The sequence below is a fragment of the Rhineura floridana genome, chromosome 18 (genome assembly GCF_030035675.1).
Source record: "Rhineura floridana isolate rRhiFlo1 chromosome 18, rRhiFlo1.hap2, whole genome shotgun sequence".
In the NCBI taxonomy this organism is placed as follows: Eukaryota; Metazoa; Chordata; class Lepidosauria; order Squamata; family Rhineuridae; genus Rhineura; species Rhineura floridana.
The window spans coordinates 16,577,923-16,595,803 of record NC_084497.1 but is presented as its reverse complement, the minus strand read 5'-3'; the positions used below and the strand labels follow the sequence as shown (position 1 = coordinate 16,595,803).

General features: G+C 45.2%; 1 protein-coding gene across 2 annotated transcripts in view; it reads left to right on the top strand.

Moving 5' to 3' along the window:
* Window positions 1–17,881, top strand: part of ZMYND12 (zinc finger MYND-type containing 12) — a 38,632-nt gene that overhangs the window by 12,781 nt on the left and 7,970 nt on the right. For both annotated transcript variants that reach the window (XM_061601592.1, XM_061601590.1), the window contains 3 exons: window positions 649–862; window positions 1,913–2,054; window positions 5,012–5,183. In XM_061601592.1, the coding sequence (XP_061457576.1) occupies window positions 649–862; window positions 1,913–2,054; window positions 5,012–5,183 (528 nt within the window). The remainder of the gene's footprint in view (window positions 1–648; window positions 863–1,912; window positions 2,055–5,011; window positions 5,184–17,881) is intronic.

Below are 17,881 nucleotides of genomic sequence, written 5' to 3'. Positions count from 1 at the left end.
ATGGACTGCAGAAAAGACAAATAATTGGGTGTTAGAACAAATTAAACCAGAACTGTCACTAGAAGCTAAAACGATGAAACTGAGGTTTTTATACTTTGGACACATAATGAGAAGACAATATTCACTTGTTATGTGCCTTCAAGTCGATTATGACCCTATGAATCAGCAACCTCTGGAAAACACAATAATGCTGGGAAAAACAGAAGGGAGTAGAAAAAGAGGAAGGCCAAAAACAAGAGATGGATTGATTCCATAAAGGAAGCCACAGTCCTGAACTTACACGCTCTGAGTCTGAACAGGGTAGTTCATGACAGATGCTCTTGGAGGTCGCCGATTTATAGGGTCGTCATAAATCGTAATCCACTTGAGGGCACATAACAACAACAGAGGAAGATAAAGAGGACTGGAGGTGTAGAAAGCATTTGGCCCTCCAGATGTTGATGAACCACAGCCCCAACATGCATGGCCAATGGCCTGGGACGATGGAAGTTGGAATCCAACAACATCTGAAGGGCCAAAGCCTCCCTCTCCACACACACACACACACGCACGCACGCACGCCCCCCCGTATTACCCTGTGTTTCGCTCTAGCTCTTCCTTCTCTATGGTCGCTCCCTGAGGCTTTCGCATTGGTTTGTTTTCGCGCAGGGGTTTCCGCCCTTGAGGGTGATGCGCGTAGTAACACGCCGGAAGTCCCGCCCGCTGCTTTGGCAACCGCGGTCCTAGCAACCAGAGCGCTGGGAGAGATGCAGACGGAGCGGCTCGTGCCCCTGGCGCTGCCCCGCGGGCAGAAGCGCTGGTGTGAATTGTGCCTCGGGCCGGCCACGCTGCGTTGCGGCTCGTGCGGAGTCACCTACTACTGGTGAGCAGGCCGCGCTCCTCTTTTCCTAGCAACGCCCCCCCCCGCGCACTCACGGCAGGCAGGCATTCATCCGGTGAAGATGGCCGGCTTTGGAAGCCCCTCCTTAGGAACGATCCCTTCTTTTTAGGTTTAGTCTGTCAGAAATAATGGGGAACCTGGAGACGTGGATGTGGCATTTTTTTCAAGCTATTCGAAGGAACCCTTCAAGGTATCTGGGAAAAGCCTTGAGCAGTGCAGTCGATCTAGGACAGATGTTCTGTTTTTGGTTTTTGGTTTATATTATTTCTCTTTAAATAATGGATTTTTGCATTTATATCCCACCTTTTCTCCAAGGAGCTCAAGGTGGTATACATGTTTCTCCCTCTCTCCATTTTATCCTCACAGCAACCCTGTGAGGTAGGTTAGGCTGAGAGACAAACAAAACAGGAAAAAAATCTCTCTGTTAATAATCAGGAGGCTTTAATTTGCTGCTTCATTTATTTAAGGGTGGTATTCAGTGCTACTCAGGGTAGACAAATTAAAGTTAAGAGACATTACTCATTTAGGTTCATTAATTTCAATGAATCTACTCTTTGTTGGCTACAACCCTAAATTTGTATCATGCCCTTCCTCGCACAGGAGCCCAGCGTGGCAAACTTCAAAATGTTAAAACAACACCATTTAAAATAACATAAAGTGTATTTAAAACAATTAAATCCATCCCAATTCAACCATTTGTGCTGTGTTAATCTCAGGTTGGTTTTCATCTGTTCTTAGCCTTCCTTTTTGCTTTGCTTCTGTTTTGCTTGTGTAAAGCAGGGCGGGGAACCTCTGGCCCAGAGACCTTACCTTAGTCCATCAGTTTGGCCCTTGAAGCCATTTTCCCCAAATCACACCCACCTATCAATCAGCTGATGTCACTGGGTAACTTCAGTGGAGGGGGCAGGGCAGGGTTCAATCCTGTAGAGCAGAGAATGTGCAGGTAAAACAGACCTCTGCAGAGACCAAGATTGAACCCTCTGCTCATCACAGTTTGCACTGTCCATAACCAAATTTCTTGTCTTCTCTCAGTGACATAGAACATCAGCGTGCCGATTGGGTTAGCGTCCATGAGAAAATATGCCAACTGCTCATCCCTTTGCGTACATCATTACCTTTTTACAATTCAGAGAAAGAAAGAAAGCATGGAGAGGAGCAAAAGATAAGCAGAGAGGTAAGGGTGAGGACAGCTTGTGATTTGATTGATAGATTGGTTTAAAGCAGAGGACCTGGAACTGAGAATTTAAAAGATTTGATTCAAAAAATTGGGGGCAGATTGATTTGCCATAATGATTTGCCACAAAAACTGGTGGAGGGAATACTGGAACTGATTAGTTTATTGGGTTAATTCCTATTGCTGTATAAATTGTCAAAGGGGATTAGACATATCCACAGAAGAAAATAAGTCTGTTAGCCACCAGTAGAGGCTGCTCCATTACTCTACTCCTTTCTGACCAAAATACATCTATTACTGTACTTGAAGCATTGGCAAACTTTGCACCGCAGTGAACAAAACTCACCAGGTACTGACCCTAGCCATCTTGTAATTTTTCTTTGTCTTTGAATTTTATAATATTATGCTTTAACAATCCTGTTTTATTTTACCCCATTTTATTGCATTTTACTCTTCTGTGTATTAGGATAATCTCCTCCTTTGAGAGTTTGAGAATTTTCTGTTTCTATTTTATGCTGGTCATTGACTATAACATTAAAGATTTGATTTTGACCAATGAGGTTCTGTCCCACTAACTACAAGCCGCCCTCAGCCAGCCCCCACCTGCCTGCCTTCTTACTTGCATCCAGTCCAGGGGGTGGCCCTGCCTATCAGCTTCATCATTAATCTCAATGTTGCCCTTGTAGAACTCAACAGGGAGCAGGATGGGGACAGAACTTGAACCTGCCTGTGATTGGCTCTGGCTCCACCTACTGTTGGCCTGCTTGCCTTCCACCTACCATCTCCAATGGGCATCAACCACTCTTGCCATGGAGAATTAGCCACAATTTTTCTGTTTAGTAGCAGTAATGTGTTGTGTCAAATTTTAATACTGTAAAATAGCAATAAGAAATGAAAGAAATGAATGTTTTAATATGATGGAAGTGCCTGTTGTGTTAAACAAGTTCTGTGTAACAATTGTCAGCTTGAGTCTTAGGTCAGATTCAGCATTCAGCCTGCTTCTGTATTTAGACTTTTTTTTAATATGAACAGACAACTCCTACTGTTGAGTCACTCCCTTTCTATCCCATGAGCTCTCTTCTCCTCTCTCACAGCTTCCTTCATTCCCATACATTGACTCTCCCATCCTTTCAAGTTCCTTGTGAGCCTCTTTCCTGGTTGACCTTCTACCGTCTTGCTGCCTGCCACAGCTTTATTCCTCTGAGGAAGGCAGAACCTCCTCCCCCTGTCACTTCCAGTCCATCCCACTTGCCTTCCAGGCAGACCCCCCAGGTTCTAAGAATGACAAAGCAGCCGTTGTACCTGCTGTTCATCATATACACAGAGCCACTACAGCAAATTGCCACTGCAAACCACCTGAATGATGCTCACGGACCACTAGTGGTCCATGGACACATTTTGGGAACCCCTGGCTTATAAGACTAGATGCTGGTGGGCTTCCGGGGAGCATCTGGTTGGCCACTGTAGGAATCCAAATGCTGGCCTAGATGGACCTTTGGTAAGATCTAGCAGCCAGGCTCTTCCTATGTCCTTATTAATACTTTTGAAGAGCCTCCACATCTGTTTAAAATTGCAGCCTTACGTGAGCACATTGGGAAAGACAGCTAATTGACAGCTACATGAGTGGCACTGCAAACAAACCAAGTCTCTATTTTCTTTTTTTGGTTGGGCAAATTCAAAAGCTTGTACACACTCCACATTCAGGTTTATTTGTTTATTGTTTATATATTTATTATTTGATTTATATCTTGCCCTTCCTCCCAGTAGGAGCCCAGGTACAAGAAGCCCAAGTACAAGTTTGGTACAAGAAGCAAAGCTTCCTACATTCTGGGCCTGGCCAGGATAATCAAATTGCTGTGGACTAAACAAGTTGTGCAAATAAACTAATTTGCATTGATGTTGCTTTGCATATCTCCTGGACATAATGTTTTTCATCTGCCTGCAGTTAAGGTTGTGGCAGAATCTGTAATATTTTTACACATAGTACTGTATGCAAACACTGTCTATGAGTGGCTTATGAGCAGGACATGTGACCAAAAGACAAGAAAGAGGAACAAGTAAACATAAGGTATGCCTTGAACGCAGATATCTTCTTTGCAACTCATTCCCTCCAGATATTAGAACTACACAGTCCCTCTCTCTATTTAAGAAGCACCTTAAGATGTATCTATTCTCCCAAGCCATAATTTGCTGATATTTTAAGTGAGGCCTTGTTTAGACATAGATACCTCATTGGACAGAGCAATCCTAACTCCTTGCTACTGCAGCTCTGGAGAAGCAGACTCTCAGTCAAAGGTTGGGGGAAGTAGGCAGTTTGGGCCCGGTGATGGCTGTGAAACTGACTTGGGATTTAGCAAATCCCAGGCCAACTCAACACCCCATCCTTGGGACACCCCATTTCAGAGGCAGAAGGGGAAAGTCTGCATCAACAAAGTGACACTTGTGTTATTCCATCAGTGATGGCTGGCTGGAGGCTGCCTGAGCCAGCAGAAGTGAGCAGAGGGATGCCTATACTCAATCCAGTTCTCCCTCAGCCCTGGTGTAAGAGGAGGGTTGGATTGCAGCCTTAATAAGCCGAAGATATCAATGCGTTTTTTGTATCCACATGTACTGTCCCTTTCCTGCTTCCTCTTGATGGAAATCAAGTTTTCCGCATCATTATGTATTTATTTTAAAATATCTTCAGCCTGCCCTTCATCACAAAAGTAGTCCCAGGGCACAGTGCAATAAAATAAAATTCAAGCCACAAATAAGTCATAGAAGCTGGAGCAGATAAAAACAGCAGCACAACCACTTATGGCAACATCAATATCACAACCCTGTCAAATATCAGTATCCTATAAAGGCCTGCTCGAGTCAATGGTTTTTTTCATCAAAAATAAACCCACCCCCCCAAAAGGTGGTGGTGGTGGTGGGGTGTACCTGAGACTAGTTTGATAATCCATGCTTGTTCACAGAAATTCCTGGCAGAACTGACACATGCGGTGGCTCAGAATTTTCTGTTGGAAGGCAAACATGAAGACGCTATCCCAGCTGCATTGCATTCGCTGAAGTTCATCATTAACGTACATGGCTCAAATTCTGTGGAACTGGTTCCGGAGTACCTCGTTTTAGCTGAGGCGAGCCTAGGTGAGCTTGGCCAGAGCTGTGCTGAAATAGTTCTGTGTCATTTTTTAAATGGGGCAGTGGTTTCTAAAGCACTGCAATTTGTGAATTGGTGTTGGAGAAGCACCCGAAGGACTCCAGCCAAAGAATCAGCAGGGACTCATTTGTCATCATCACTGTCCCTCTAACAGGGAACTCAGCTAGTGAGTGCCAACAAGACTGGAGCCAAAACGGGTCAGTGAGAAACAAATGACTGGTGTTGGTTTGTGGGGTGGGTGGAGGGAAACCTGCCTGATGAGGGCAGGGTATGTCAGCTGGAAAAGAAAAACAGAAAACTGGGGGGACGGGACTAGTGAAATGTCCTGCTCAAGATCCTTTCAGCTTACAGAACCCTGGAGTGGGGTATACCTGGCTGGAAGCCTAAACAGGAGGTGAGGACATGCCACAATATTCCCCCGCCCCAGTCATTTAAAAATCCAAAAATTAGTTGACACCAAGAGTCTCTGTTCCCTTCCCCTCCCTCCCGGCCTTTTCTGAAAAATCATAACAGCTGCAGTCCTCCATCTAGGCTGCTTAAACACACTGTTGAAACCAATGGAAGTTGCACTAGACTAGCTGCATGCAGACTGCAATCAACCAGTAAGACTTATTGTATAAGCCTAATACACAGTCCTATGAATGTTTCCTCAAACGCCAATTTCATTGAATGTAATGGGACTTACTCATTACTAAATGTGCTTAGGATCACAGCCAGCTAAGCCTGCAATCCTAAGTCTGGGTCTGTGTTGGAACTGTTTTTTAAATGTTTTTAAAGCTTTTTTTTTTTAAGATGTTTTTAAAGCTTTTTTAAAAAATGCTTTTAAAGATGCTGTTTTCATATATATATTTTTTATATTGTATTTTATTCTGGCAATGTACGTCGCCTAGAGTGGCCGTTCAGTCGGCCAGATAGGCGACTCACAAATAAAAATTTATTATTATTTATTATTAAAGTCTGTTTTTATGATTTTTTAAAGTGTTTTTAGTTATTTTGTTTGCCATCCTGAGCTCCTACTGGAAGGAAGGGTGAGATATAAATCAAATGATAAATAAATAAAAATAAACACATTGGCTTGGGAGTGACAGTGCCATCCTAGCCGTGTCTACTCAGAAGTAAGTCGTATTTAATTCAGTGGGACTTACTGCCAGGTAAGTATGGTTATGGCTGCAATCGTATACGTTACATGGAAGCAAGCCCCATTTATCTCAGTGGGACTTCTGAGTAGTCATGTATAGGATTAGCATGTCCACCTTGATAGTGGTAAATACTTTTGAGAAACATGCATAGGCTTGTGCTGTTAAGTATCCGGTGCAGTGGATCCCAGAAAATGTCCATGAATAATAATGTGTGTTTAAAAACAAATTTGTAGGATCCCAATATTTTAACAACAAAAATTGCCTCCAAATTTTACTTGGGTCAAGGAGTCTTGGGGGTTTTCATCTAAGCATTTTCTGTTCCTCTTTGGTTATTTTCTTCTATTGCTGACTCCCCCCAAAGTTTATTTCCATGCCTTTTACAAATAAATGTAAGCTATGTAACAATGGTTAGTTAAAACAATTTTATAGCATTAAAATAAAACAAGATTACAATAACAATAATAATAATTTCAAAACATCCTAATAACAAACTCTCAGCAGCAGTGACTGAAATTTACCAAACTGGACAGTCCCCTAAAGCTCCTGGAAAGCGACATCTTCACCATGCAATGCAAACTGAGCTGTGAAGGGCCAGAATGACTTCCGCGGGAAAGGGATGCCCCAGCCAAGGTGCCATAGCCAAGGAGGCGCATTCAGTATGTGCCAGCCTCATCTGGGGTCCTGTGTCCAACCCTGGACACCACATTTTAAGAAGAACGTTGATATACTGGTGCATATCCAAGGAAGGGTGACTAGGATGGTGAAGGGTCTGAAAACCTAAGTCCTATGAGGAATGGTTGAAAGAGCTGGGATTTTTATTTGTCTATTTCAGACATTTATATACCATTTAATCACTAGCATTTCTAAGTGGTGTACATAAAAGTAGACCAAACAGAAAATAAAAATTCATCAAAAAACTGAACACTACCTTAAAATGCCTGCTACGATAAGAAAGTCTTTTGTCATATGCCTGAAGTTCAGCAAGGAGGGTGCCTGTCTAATCTCAGGTTGGAGGCAGTTCCATAGGCTTGGGCTCACAGCTCTGAATGCATGTTGTTTATTAGCCATATTGCAACAAAGGAACATGATTAGAGACACCCCCCTCCACACACAACTGTCCATAGAGATATTATTGGTTGAAAAATCCTAGAATCATATCGACCATCACCCTTCTGTATCTCACCCTAACATTTCTTATACTACTTATTGTTATGTATATATATTCACTAACAGGCAAAAATCCTTGCAGTTTAAGCATGTACCTATAGCCCACAGATATTTCTATCAAACTTTAAAAAGCAGGGAAATTGGACAGCTATAGTGAATGCACCAGGGGAGCAGGAGACCTGACCTCCTCTCTGAGATATTGTACTGCCCTACAAATTTGTAAAAATGCATACACAATTTGGATTGGTCTTTCACAGTCCAATCTACTTCCTGTGTAGCTTGGAATAATTTGGTAACATGTTTTAAAATAGTTGCTTCCTCCCTGCTAAAACAAGTTCAGCACAGCACATGTCTTGTTTCTGTTATTTGGGCTGACTGCAGGTGTTGCCACCACTCACCATATACTCAGAAGCACGTGGCTATAGGTACATTCTTAAACCACAAGGTTTTTTGCCTATTAGTGAATTTCTATGCTTTTTAATCCGGGAGGTAAGAAATGGGATCCTGTGCAAGTTTGCTGAGAATGGATTGATCATTTGCATGCTTATTGAGTTCAGTGGGATTTACTCTTGTGCAATCATGCTTAGGATAGGTAAAACTGACCATGGGGAGGAGGCCTGGAGTGGGCAGGGGAGCAGGGAGAAGGAAAAGGGGAGGAGAGGAAGAAGGGAGAGGAGAGGAAAGGCAAGTGTGATCATTTGCATGCTTATTGAGTTCAATAGGATTTACTCACATTCAATCACGCTTAGCATATGTAAAACTGACGGGTGGGGGGGAGGGGAGAGTAGAGGAAAAGAGTAGGGGGGGAGAACAGAAGGAGGGGAGGGGAAAGGATGAAGGAAGGGGAGGGAAGGGGCAAAAGGGAGGTGATGGGAGGCAGGGGGAGGGGAGGGCAGGTTTGATCATTTGCATGCTTGTTGAGTTCCATGGGATTTACTCCCGTGCAGTCATGCTTGAAAATGAATGGACTGCCTTCAAGTTGATCCCAACTTATGGCGACCCTATGAATAGGTTTTTCATGGTAAGTGGTGTTCAGAGGTGGTTTACCATTGCCTTCCTCTGAGGCTAAGAGGCAGTGACTGGTCCAAGGTCACCCAGTGAGCTTCATGGCTGTGTGGGGATTTGAACCCTGGTCTCCCAGGTCGTAGTCCTAGGATAGGTAAAACTGACCATGGGGAAGGAGGAGGGGGAAGGAGGGGATTGGTAGGGGATGGAGGAGGGGAAGGGAGGGGGCAAGAGGAAGGGATAGGAGGGGAGGGCAGGTTTGATCATTTGCATCATAAGAACATAAGAAGAGCCTGCTGGATCAGGCCAGTGGCCCATCTAGTCCAGCATCCTGTTCTCACAGTGGCCAACCAGGTGCCTGGGGGAAGCCCGCAAGCAGGACCCGAGTGCAAGAACACTCTCCCCTCCTGAGGCTTCCGGCAACTGGTTTTCAGAAGCATGCTGCCTCTGACTGGGGTGGCAGAGCACAGCCATCATGGCTAGTAGCCATTGATAGCCCTGTCCTCCATGAATTTGTCTAATCTTCTTTTAAAGCCATCCAAGCTGGTGGCCATTACTGCATCTTGTGGGAGCAAATTCCATAGTTTAACTATGCGCTGAGTAAAGAAGTACTTCCTTTTGTCTGTCCTGAATCTTCCAACATTCAGCTTCTTTGAATGTCCACGAGTTCTAGTATTATGAGAGAGGGAGAAGAACCTTTCTCTATCCACCCTCTCAATGCCATGCATAATTTTATACACTTCTGTCATGTCTCCTCTGACCCGCCTTTTCTCTAAACTAAAAAGCCCCAAATGCTGCAACCTTTCCTCGTAAGGGAGTTGCTCCATCCCCTTGATCATTCTGGTTGCCCGCTTCTGAACCTTTTCCAACTCTATAATATGCTTTTTGAGATGAGGCGACCAGAACTGCACACAGTATTCCAAATGCGGCCGCACCATAGATTTATACAACGGCATTATGATATCGGCTGTTTTATTTTCAATGCCTTTCCTAATTATCGCTAGCATGGAATTTGCCTTTTTCACAGCTGCCGCACACTGGGTCGACATTTTCATCGTGCTGTCCACTACAACCCCGAGGTCTCTCTCCTGGTCGGTCACTGCCAGTTCAGACCCCATGAGCGTATATGTGAAATTCAGATTTTTTGCTCCAATATGCATAATTTTACACTTGTTTATATTGAATTGCATTTGCCATTTTTCCGCCCATTCACTCAGTTTGGAGAGGTCTTTTTGGAGCTCTTCGCAATCCCTTTTTGTTTTAACAACCCTGAACAATTTAGTGTCGTCAGCAAACTTGACCACTTCACTGCTCACTCCTAATTCTAGGTCATTAATGAACAAGTTGAAAAGTGCAGGTCCCAATACCGATCCCTGAGGGACTCCACTTTCTACAGCCCTCCATTGGGAGAACTGTCCGTTTATTCCTACTCTCTGCTTTCTGCTTCTTAACCAATTCCTTACCCACAAGAGGACCTCTCCTCTTATTCCATGACTGCTAAGCTTCCTCAGAAGCCTTTGGTGAGGTACCTTGTCAAACGCTTTTTGAAAGTCTAAGTACACTATGTCCACTGGATCACCTCTATCTATATGCTTGTTGACACTCTCAAAGAATTCTAATAGGTTACTGAGACAGGACTTTCCCTTGCAGAAGCCAAGGCTTCAGCAAGGCTTCAGCAAGAAGCATCATAAGAACATAAGAAGAGCCTGCTGGATCAGGCCAGTGGCCCATCTAGTCCAGCATCCTGTTCTCACAGTGGCCAACCAGGCTTCAGCAAGGCTTGTTCTTCTATGTGCTTAGTTAATCTAGCTTTAATAATACTTTCTACCAGTTTTCCAGGGACAGAAGTTAAGCTAACTGGCCTGTAATTTCCGGGATCCCCTCTGGATCCCTTTTTGAAGATTGGCGTTACATTTGCCACTTTCCAGTCCTCAGGCACGGAGGAGGACCCGAGGGACAAGTTACATATTTTAGTTAGCAGATCAGCAATTTCACCTTTGAGTTCTTTGAGAACTCTCGGGTGGATGCCATCCAGGCCCGGTGATTTGTCAGTTTTTATATTGTCCATTAAGCTTAGAACTTCCTCTCTCGTTACCACTATTTGTCTTAGTTCCTCAGAATCCCTTCCTGCAAATGTTAGTTCAGGTTCAGGGATCTGCCCTATATCTTCCACTGTGAAGACAGATGCAACGAATTCATTTAGCTTCTCTGCAATCTCATCGTTCTTTAGTACACCTTTGACTCCCTTATCATCCAAGGGTCCAATTGTCTCCCTAGATGGTCTTCTGCTTTGAATGTATTTATAGAATTTTTTGTTGTTGGTTTTTATGTTCTTAGCAATGTGCTCCTCAAATTCTTTTTTAGCATCCCTTATTGTCTTCTTGCATTTCTTTTGCCAGAGTTTGTGTTCTTTTTTATTTTCTTCATTCGGACAAGACTTCCATTTTCTGAAGGAAGACTTTTTGCCTCTAAGAGCTTCCTTGACTTTGTTCGTTAACCATGCTGGCATCTTCTTGGCCCTGGCGGTACCTTTTCTGATCTGTGGTATGCACTCCAGTTGAGCTTCTAATATAGTGTTTTTAAACAACTTCCAAGCATTTTCGAGTGATGTGACCCTCTGGACTTTGTTTTTCAGCTTTCTTTTTACCAGTCCCCTCATTTTTGTGAAGTTTCCTCTTTTGAAGTCAAATGTGACCGTGTTGGATTTTCTTGGCAATTGGCCAGTCACATGTATGTTTAATTTAATAGCACTGTGGTCACTGCTCCCAATCGGTTCAACAACACTTACATCTCGCACCAGGTCCCGGTCCCCACTGAGGATTAAGTCCAGGGTTGCCGTCCCTCTGGTCGGTTCCATGACCAACTGATCTAGGGAATAGTCATTTAGAATATCTAGAAACTTTGCTTCTTTGTCATGACTGGAACACATATGCAGCCAGTCTATGTCCGGGTAGTTGAAGTCACCCATTACTACCACATTTCCTAGTTTGGATGCTTCCTCAATTTCATATCTCATCTCAAGGTCTCCCTGAGCATTTTGATCAGGGGGACGATAGATCGTTCCCAGTATTAAGTCCCTCCTGGGGCACGGTATCACCACCCACAACGATTCTGTGGAGGAGTCTGCCTCTTTTGGGGTTTCGAGCTTGCTGGATGCAATGCCTTCTTTCACGTATAGAGCAACTCCGCCACCAATACATCCTTCCCTGTCCTTCCGATATAGTTTATATCCAGGGATAACCGTATCCCACTGGTTTTCTCCATTCCACCAGGTCTCGGTTATGCTCACTATATCAATGCTCTTCTCTAAGACCAAGCACTCCAGTTCTCCCATCTTGGTTCGGAGGCTCCTAGCATTAGCGTACAGGCACTTGTAAGCAGTGTCTCTCTTCAAGTGTCTTTGGCACTTGTGGTTAGGCCTGTGGTAATTTTGCTCTTCTGAATTTATATCCTGTGCCCCTGCTCTCACAATGCCTACTTCTAGGCCTACCCCTTTTAAAATTTCATCATTTCTTTGGTTTTTATCCCAGGGGGGAGGTTTATTCCGAACCGGACCTTTCTCAGCTCCTGTCGGGTTTCCCCCCTCAGTCAGTTTAAAAGCTGCTCTGCTACCTTTTTAATTTTAAGTGCCAGCAGTCTGGTTCCATTCTGGTTCAAGTGGAGCCCATCCCTTTTGTACAGGCCCGGCTTGTCCCAAAATGTTCCCCAGTGCCTAACAAATCCAAACCCTTCCACCCGACACCATCGTCTCATCCACGCATTGAGACTGCGAAGCTGGGCCTGTCTGTCTGGTCCTGCGCGTGGAACCGGTAGCATTTCAGAGAAAGCCACCTTGGAGGCCCTGGCTTTCAGCATCCTACCTAGCAACCTAAATTTTGCTTCCAGGACCTCACGGCTGCATTTCCCCATGTCGTTGGTGCCAACGTGCACCACGACCACTGACTCCTTCCCAGCACTGTCTACCAAACTATCTAAACGACGGGCGATATCCGCAACCTTCGCACCAGGCAGGCAAAACACCTTGCGGTCTACACGCCCATCACACACCCCACTGTCTATGTTCCTAATGATCGAATCACCCACTACAAGGATCCCTCCACCCCCTGGAGATATATCCTCGGCATGAGAGGATAGCTGCTCATCCCGCAAGGAATGGGTCCCTTCTAAGGGATCGTTTCCCTCTTCCTCAGCTGGATGCTCTCCTTCCCCGAGACCATCGTTCTCCGTGATAGCAGGAGAGCTATCATTGTTGGAGTGGGACACAGCTATAACGTCCCTGAAGGCCTCCTCCACACACCTCTCTGCCTCTCTCAGCTTTTCCAGGTCCGCCACTTTGGCCTCAAGGAAATGAAGTCGTTCCCGGAGAGCCAGGAGCTCATTGCACCGAGAGCACACCCACGACTTCTGTCCAACAGGCAGATAGTCGTACATGCTGCAGGCGGTGCAAAACACTGGAAAGCCCCCACACCCCTGCTGGCTTCTTACCTGCATAGTTTTGTTTAAGGTTTATTACGTCAATGGGTTGGAGACTGCGGTTTAGTTGAGGTCAGGGAACAGACGGGCAGAGTGGGGGGCCCTGGCCTCCTCGCCCTGCTGCCGAACTCGCTCTGCTGCTTAACTCGCCTTGACGCTTCGTCAGCTGGGGCTCCCTCTAGCTCTTTTTGAGCTAGCTCTTTTTGAACCTTTTTGAGTTCAGTGGGATTTACTTCTGTACAATGATGCTTAGGATAGGTGAAACTGACCTGGGGGAGGGGCAGGGAGGGGAGAAAGAGGGCAGGAAGGGAAGGTGGATGGGATGAGATTGGGTGGGTGGGCACTGGGCAGAGGGGAAACCCCTTTCCTTGCCAAAAGGAAAACATTGTGAACAGTATCATTCTTTTTCAGGGTTTCCCTCACCTTTTTATTCTACAGCAGGCAGATGTAGCCTCCCACCCAAATTTAAACCAAAGCTGTCCCTGGCCACATCCACACCAGACTTTTATTTCCCTTTGGGTAGTCATGGCTTCTCCCAAAGAATCCTGGGAAAAGTAGTTAGTGAAGGGTGCTGAGCGTTGCTAGGAAAGGCTCTGTTCCTGTCACAGAGCTTCAATCAGAGCGGCTGACTGTTAAACCACTCTGGCCACTGGAGCTCTGTCGGGAATAGGAGTGTCCTCTCAACACCCTTCACAAACTACACTTTCCATGATTTTGGGGGGGAAGTCATGACTATCTAAAGTGAAATAAAGGTCTGGTGTGGGTGTGGCCCCCTGATTTGGCAAGCCCAGCAGCTGTGAGTCTGGCTTTTAGAACACTGACAGTTGGTTTTTACTGAGCATGCCCGACATTATCATTGAGTTCAATGCTAAATTTCTTAAATTAATTAAAAATCAGCTAGGCATTTTTTTTAACATTTAAACTGCAGAAGATGAAGGTCAGAGTATGGGGCAAGGCCAGTAATAGGATTACAGGTACTGAACATGGCTGATTTTTAATTAATCTCAACAGATTATGAGAACTCTGACAGGAAAAAGTCCAACAGGGGTCTGGGTTTTTTCTCTGTCTTTTTACACTTTGAACTCTCGATTCTCTCTGACTGCTTTGTGTATCGCCATGAAAATTTAGGGGGTTGTTAAGCAAGCGTTTCTAAGTTCAGGATTATAAGTTTTGTAAGGTTTTGTTTTGAAATGAGCTTATGGGAAGCATCAGAATGGCATGTGGGGGTATTTTGGATTTAACATTACAGAATGCAGAAACTCCATGCTGACTACCCTTGTGGCTGTATAATAAGTTAAATAGTGATATATTATTCGGATGTTGTTCATATACCCCTCCTCCTTCTTAGCAATGCCTTATTCTGATCTCTCTCATCATTCTCTAGGTTCTCTTCTATTCCTCCCTCTCATCTTTCTCCTTCCTCTCTTCCCTGTTTCCCCTCTTTCCCTCCTCCCACTCCTCTCTCTCTCCTTCCCACTCACCCCTCCCTTTATTATTGTCATATTTATTTTCTAATTGTATTGAAATTGTCTCTTTTGAATGTTGGACACCTTGTCCCCTTATTTCATGTATTTGAAAACCTTCACATTAAAGAATTTGTTAAAAAAAAAAAACCTCTGAATGCACACAGTTACAAGCTGTGCATCTGAGCCATGGGGAGCCAACAGAGACTTCCCAAAAAACCTCAGTGATCAGGCTGGGAAATAAGGGACCACGCAGTCCTTAAGATGTTCTGGATTCAAGTTGTTAAGGGCCTTGTAAATTAATACAAGAACCTTGAACATGGCCTGGTAGCATAAGGGCAGCCAGTGCAACCTTTTAAGCATTGGAGTTATATGCTGGCATAACTGTCTGTCTCCATCTACTTGATCTGAACTATTTTTAATGGTGTATTTTGTGTTGTGACTCATCCTGGGACCTTCTACTGAAGGGTGGGTAATAAATGTAATAAACTTCATCATCGTTATCTTCATCATCAACAGTCTAGTCACAGCATTTTGCCCCAGCTGGAACTTCCAGACCAGGTGTAAGGGTGGCCCCACATAGAGCACACTGCAATAATCAAGTTCTGAGATTACCAGTGCATGAATCATTGCAGCCAGGATATCCCTGTCAAAGACATTTTTATTTATTAAATTTGTTAGTCGCCCAACTGGCTGGCTGTCCAGCCACTCTGGGCGACGTACAAAATAAAAACATACAAATACATAAAAACATTAAAAATCTCAACAATAATAATAAAATCTAACCCACCCCAAAAGCCTGCCTGAAGAGCCAGGTCTCCAAGGCCCGGCGGAAGCTCATCATAGAGAGGGCATGGCGGAGATCATTTGGGAGGGAATTCCACAAAGTGGGGGCCACAATTGAAAAAGCCCTCTCCCTAGTCCTCACCAGTCTAGCTGTTTTAACTGCTGGGATAGAGAGAAGGCCTTTTGAGGCTGATCTTGTTGAGCGGCATCCCTGATGATGTTGGAGGCGCTCCTTCAGATAGACTGGGCCAAAACCGTATAGGGTTTTAAAGGTCAGAACCAACACCTTGAATTGGGCCCAGAAGACAACTGGTAACCAGTGCAACTCCTTCAGCAGTGGAGTGATGTGATCTCGCCGGCGGCTGCCTTTAATCAGACGAGCCGCTGCATTCTGCACCAGTTGCAGCTTCCGGACCGTTTTCAAGGGTAACCCCACGTAGAGCGCATTACAGTAGTCTAGGCGAGATGAGACCAGGGCATGTACCACAGATGGGAGCAGATGATTGGGAAGGTAGGGGCGCAGCCTCCATATCAGATGGAGTTGATACAGTGCCGCCCAGCTCACAGCCGAGACCTGAGCCTCCATGGACAGCTGGGAGTCAAGAATGACCCCCAGGCTGCGGACCTGGTCTTTCAGGGGCAATTGTACCCCATCAAGCACCAGGTCAACATCCCCCAACCTTCCCTTGCCTCCCACAAACAGTACCTCAGTTTTGTCAGAGTTCAGCTTCAGCTTATTCCTTGCCATCCAGCCACTCACCGACTCCAGGCACTTGGATAGGGTTTCTACAGCCAATCTCGGTGAAGATTTGAATGAGAGACAGAGCTGCATCTCATCCGCAGACTGGTGACACTGCAGCCCAAATCTTCTGATGTTAGCCCCCAGTGGCTTTATATAGATAGATGTTGAACAGCATCGGGGAGAGGATGGAGCCCTGTGGCACCCCACAAGTGAGAGGCCAAGGATCCGAAATCTCATCCCCCAATGCCACTCACTGGTACTTACCAGAGAGGAAGGAACGGAACTACTGCAATACAGTGCCCCCTATGCCTAACCTCTTCAGGCGGTCCAGAAGGATACCATGGTCAACGGTATCAAAAGCCACTGAGAGATCCAGGAGGACAAGGAAGGTGCATTCGCCCTATCCAACGCCCTCCTCATATCATCCACCAAGGCGACCAAGGCCGTTTCAGTCCCATGTCCAGGCCTGAAGCCTGATTGAAATGGCTGTATTGGTGCACCAACCACATCTGCTAAAAGGCACTCCTAGCCACTGGGACTACATGCGCTCTGCAGGTGAGAGCCTCCTGCAGATACCATCTTATCAGGAGGTCCATTCCACACAACATAGGAAGCAGGCCTTTAGTGTTGTGGCACCAGCCCTCTGGAATTCCCTCCCCTTAAATATTAGACAGGCACCATCTCTGTTGTCTTTTCTGAAGACCTTCCTCATTCAACAAGTATTTTAAGTAGAGACCTTATCCTAGTCTGTGTTTGTGTTAAAATGGCTTTTAAAGATGTTTTTAAAGCTGTTTTTATTTTAAAACATGTTTTTAAAGATGTTCTATTTTAATATGTTTTATAAAGTCTTTTTAAAGATTTTTAATTTTTAGTGTTTTTGTTTGCCTCCCTGGGCTCCTTCTGGGAGGAAGGGCGGGATATAAAAGTGTTGTTGTTATTATTATTGTTGTTGTTGTTGTTGTTGTTGTTGATGATGATGGGTTTTTATTCTGGAGAAGCGAAGATAAGTACATGATAGCACTCTTCAAATACTTGAAGGGCTGTTATGTAGGAAATAGAGCTAGTTCTTGTTTCTGTTACTTCAGAGTGCAGGACTAGAACCAAGGGGTGGAAATTGTAGGGAAGCAAAATTTGACTGAAGGTCAGAAGGAACTTCCTAATGGAAAGAACTGTTAGTGGAACAGATCCCCTTGTGAGCTGGTGGGCTGTCCTTCACTGGCGGTATATAAGCAGAGCTGGACAGTCATCTGTTAGAGCTGCACCTTGTATTTTAGATCCTGCACTGCGCAGGGGGTTGAAATAGATGGCCTCCAAGGTCCCTTCCAAGTCTATAATTCAGACAGTGGGGGGAGACTCAGAGCAGATTCCATGATGTTGATGTGAGATGGTCCCTCTTTCTGCCCAAGGGCCAAATTCCCTTCCAGGCAACCTTCTGGAGGCCCACATGCCGTTGGTCAGTAGGGCCAGAGACAAACGTGGACAGAACATTACATGTGGATTTTACCTTTGTACAGTAGGGTAGTTTCTTCATACTGACGCATCCCTCTGTAGGCAAGAAGAGTCCGAAGAATGGCAAAAACACTCCAGGAGGCTGCAAAGCAGGGCTGGTGAGGGGTGTGGCTCAGGAGGGGGTGTGGCCTAGGGAGAATCCCAGAGGCCAGATAGAGAGGCCTCGAAGGCCACATTTGGCCCAAGGCCTGAGTTCCCCATCCCTGGTCTGAGCAGTTGTATCCAACACTGCAGTTCCGCTCACACAACACATGTCCGTCTGTGCAGTGGGTCTTCCCCTTCCTCATGTCCCCCCTGCAGCCCCGCATACACTCTCAGACTGTGCTCCAGAGGGTTGGGGGATCCTCCATAGCAGGTTTGGGGACTCAGAGGAGGAGTAGAAGAGTGTTGGATACAACCAG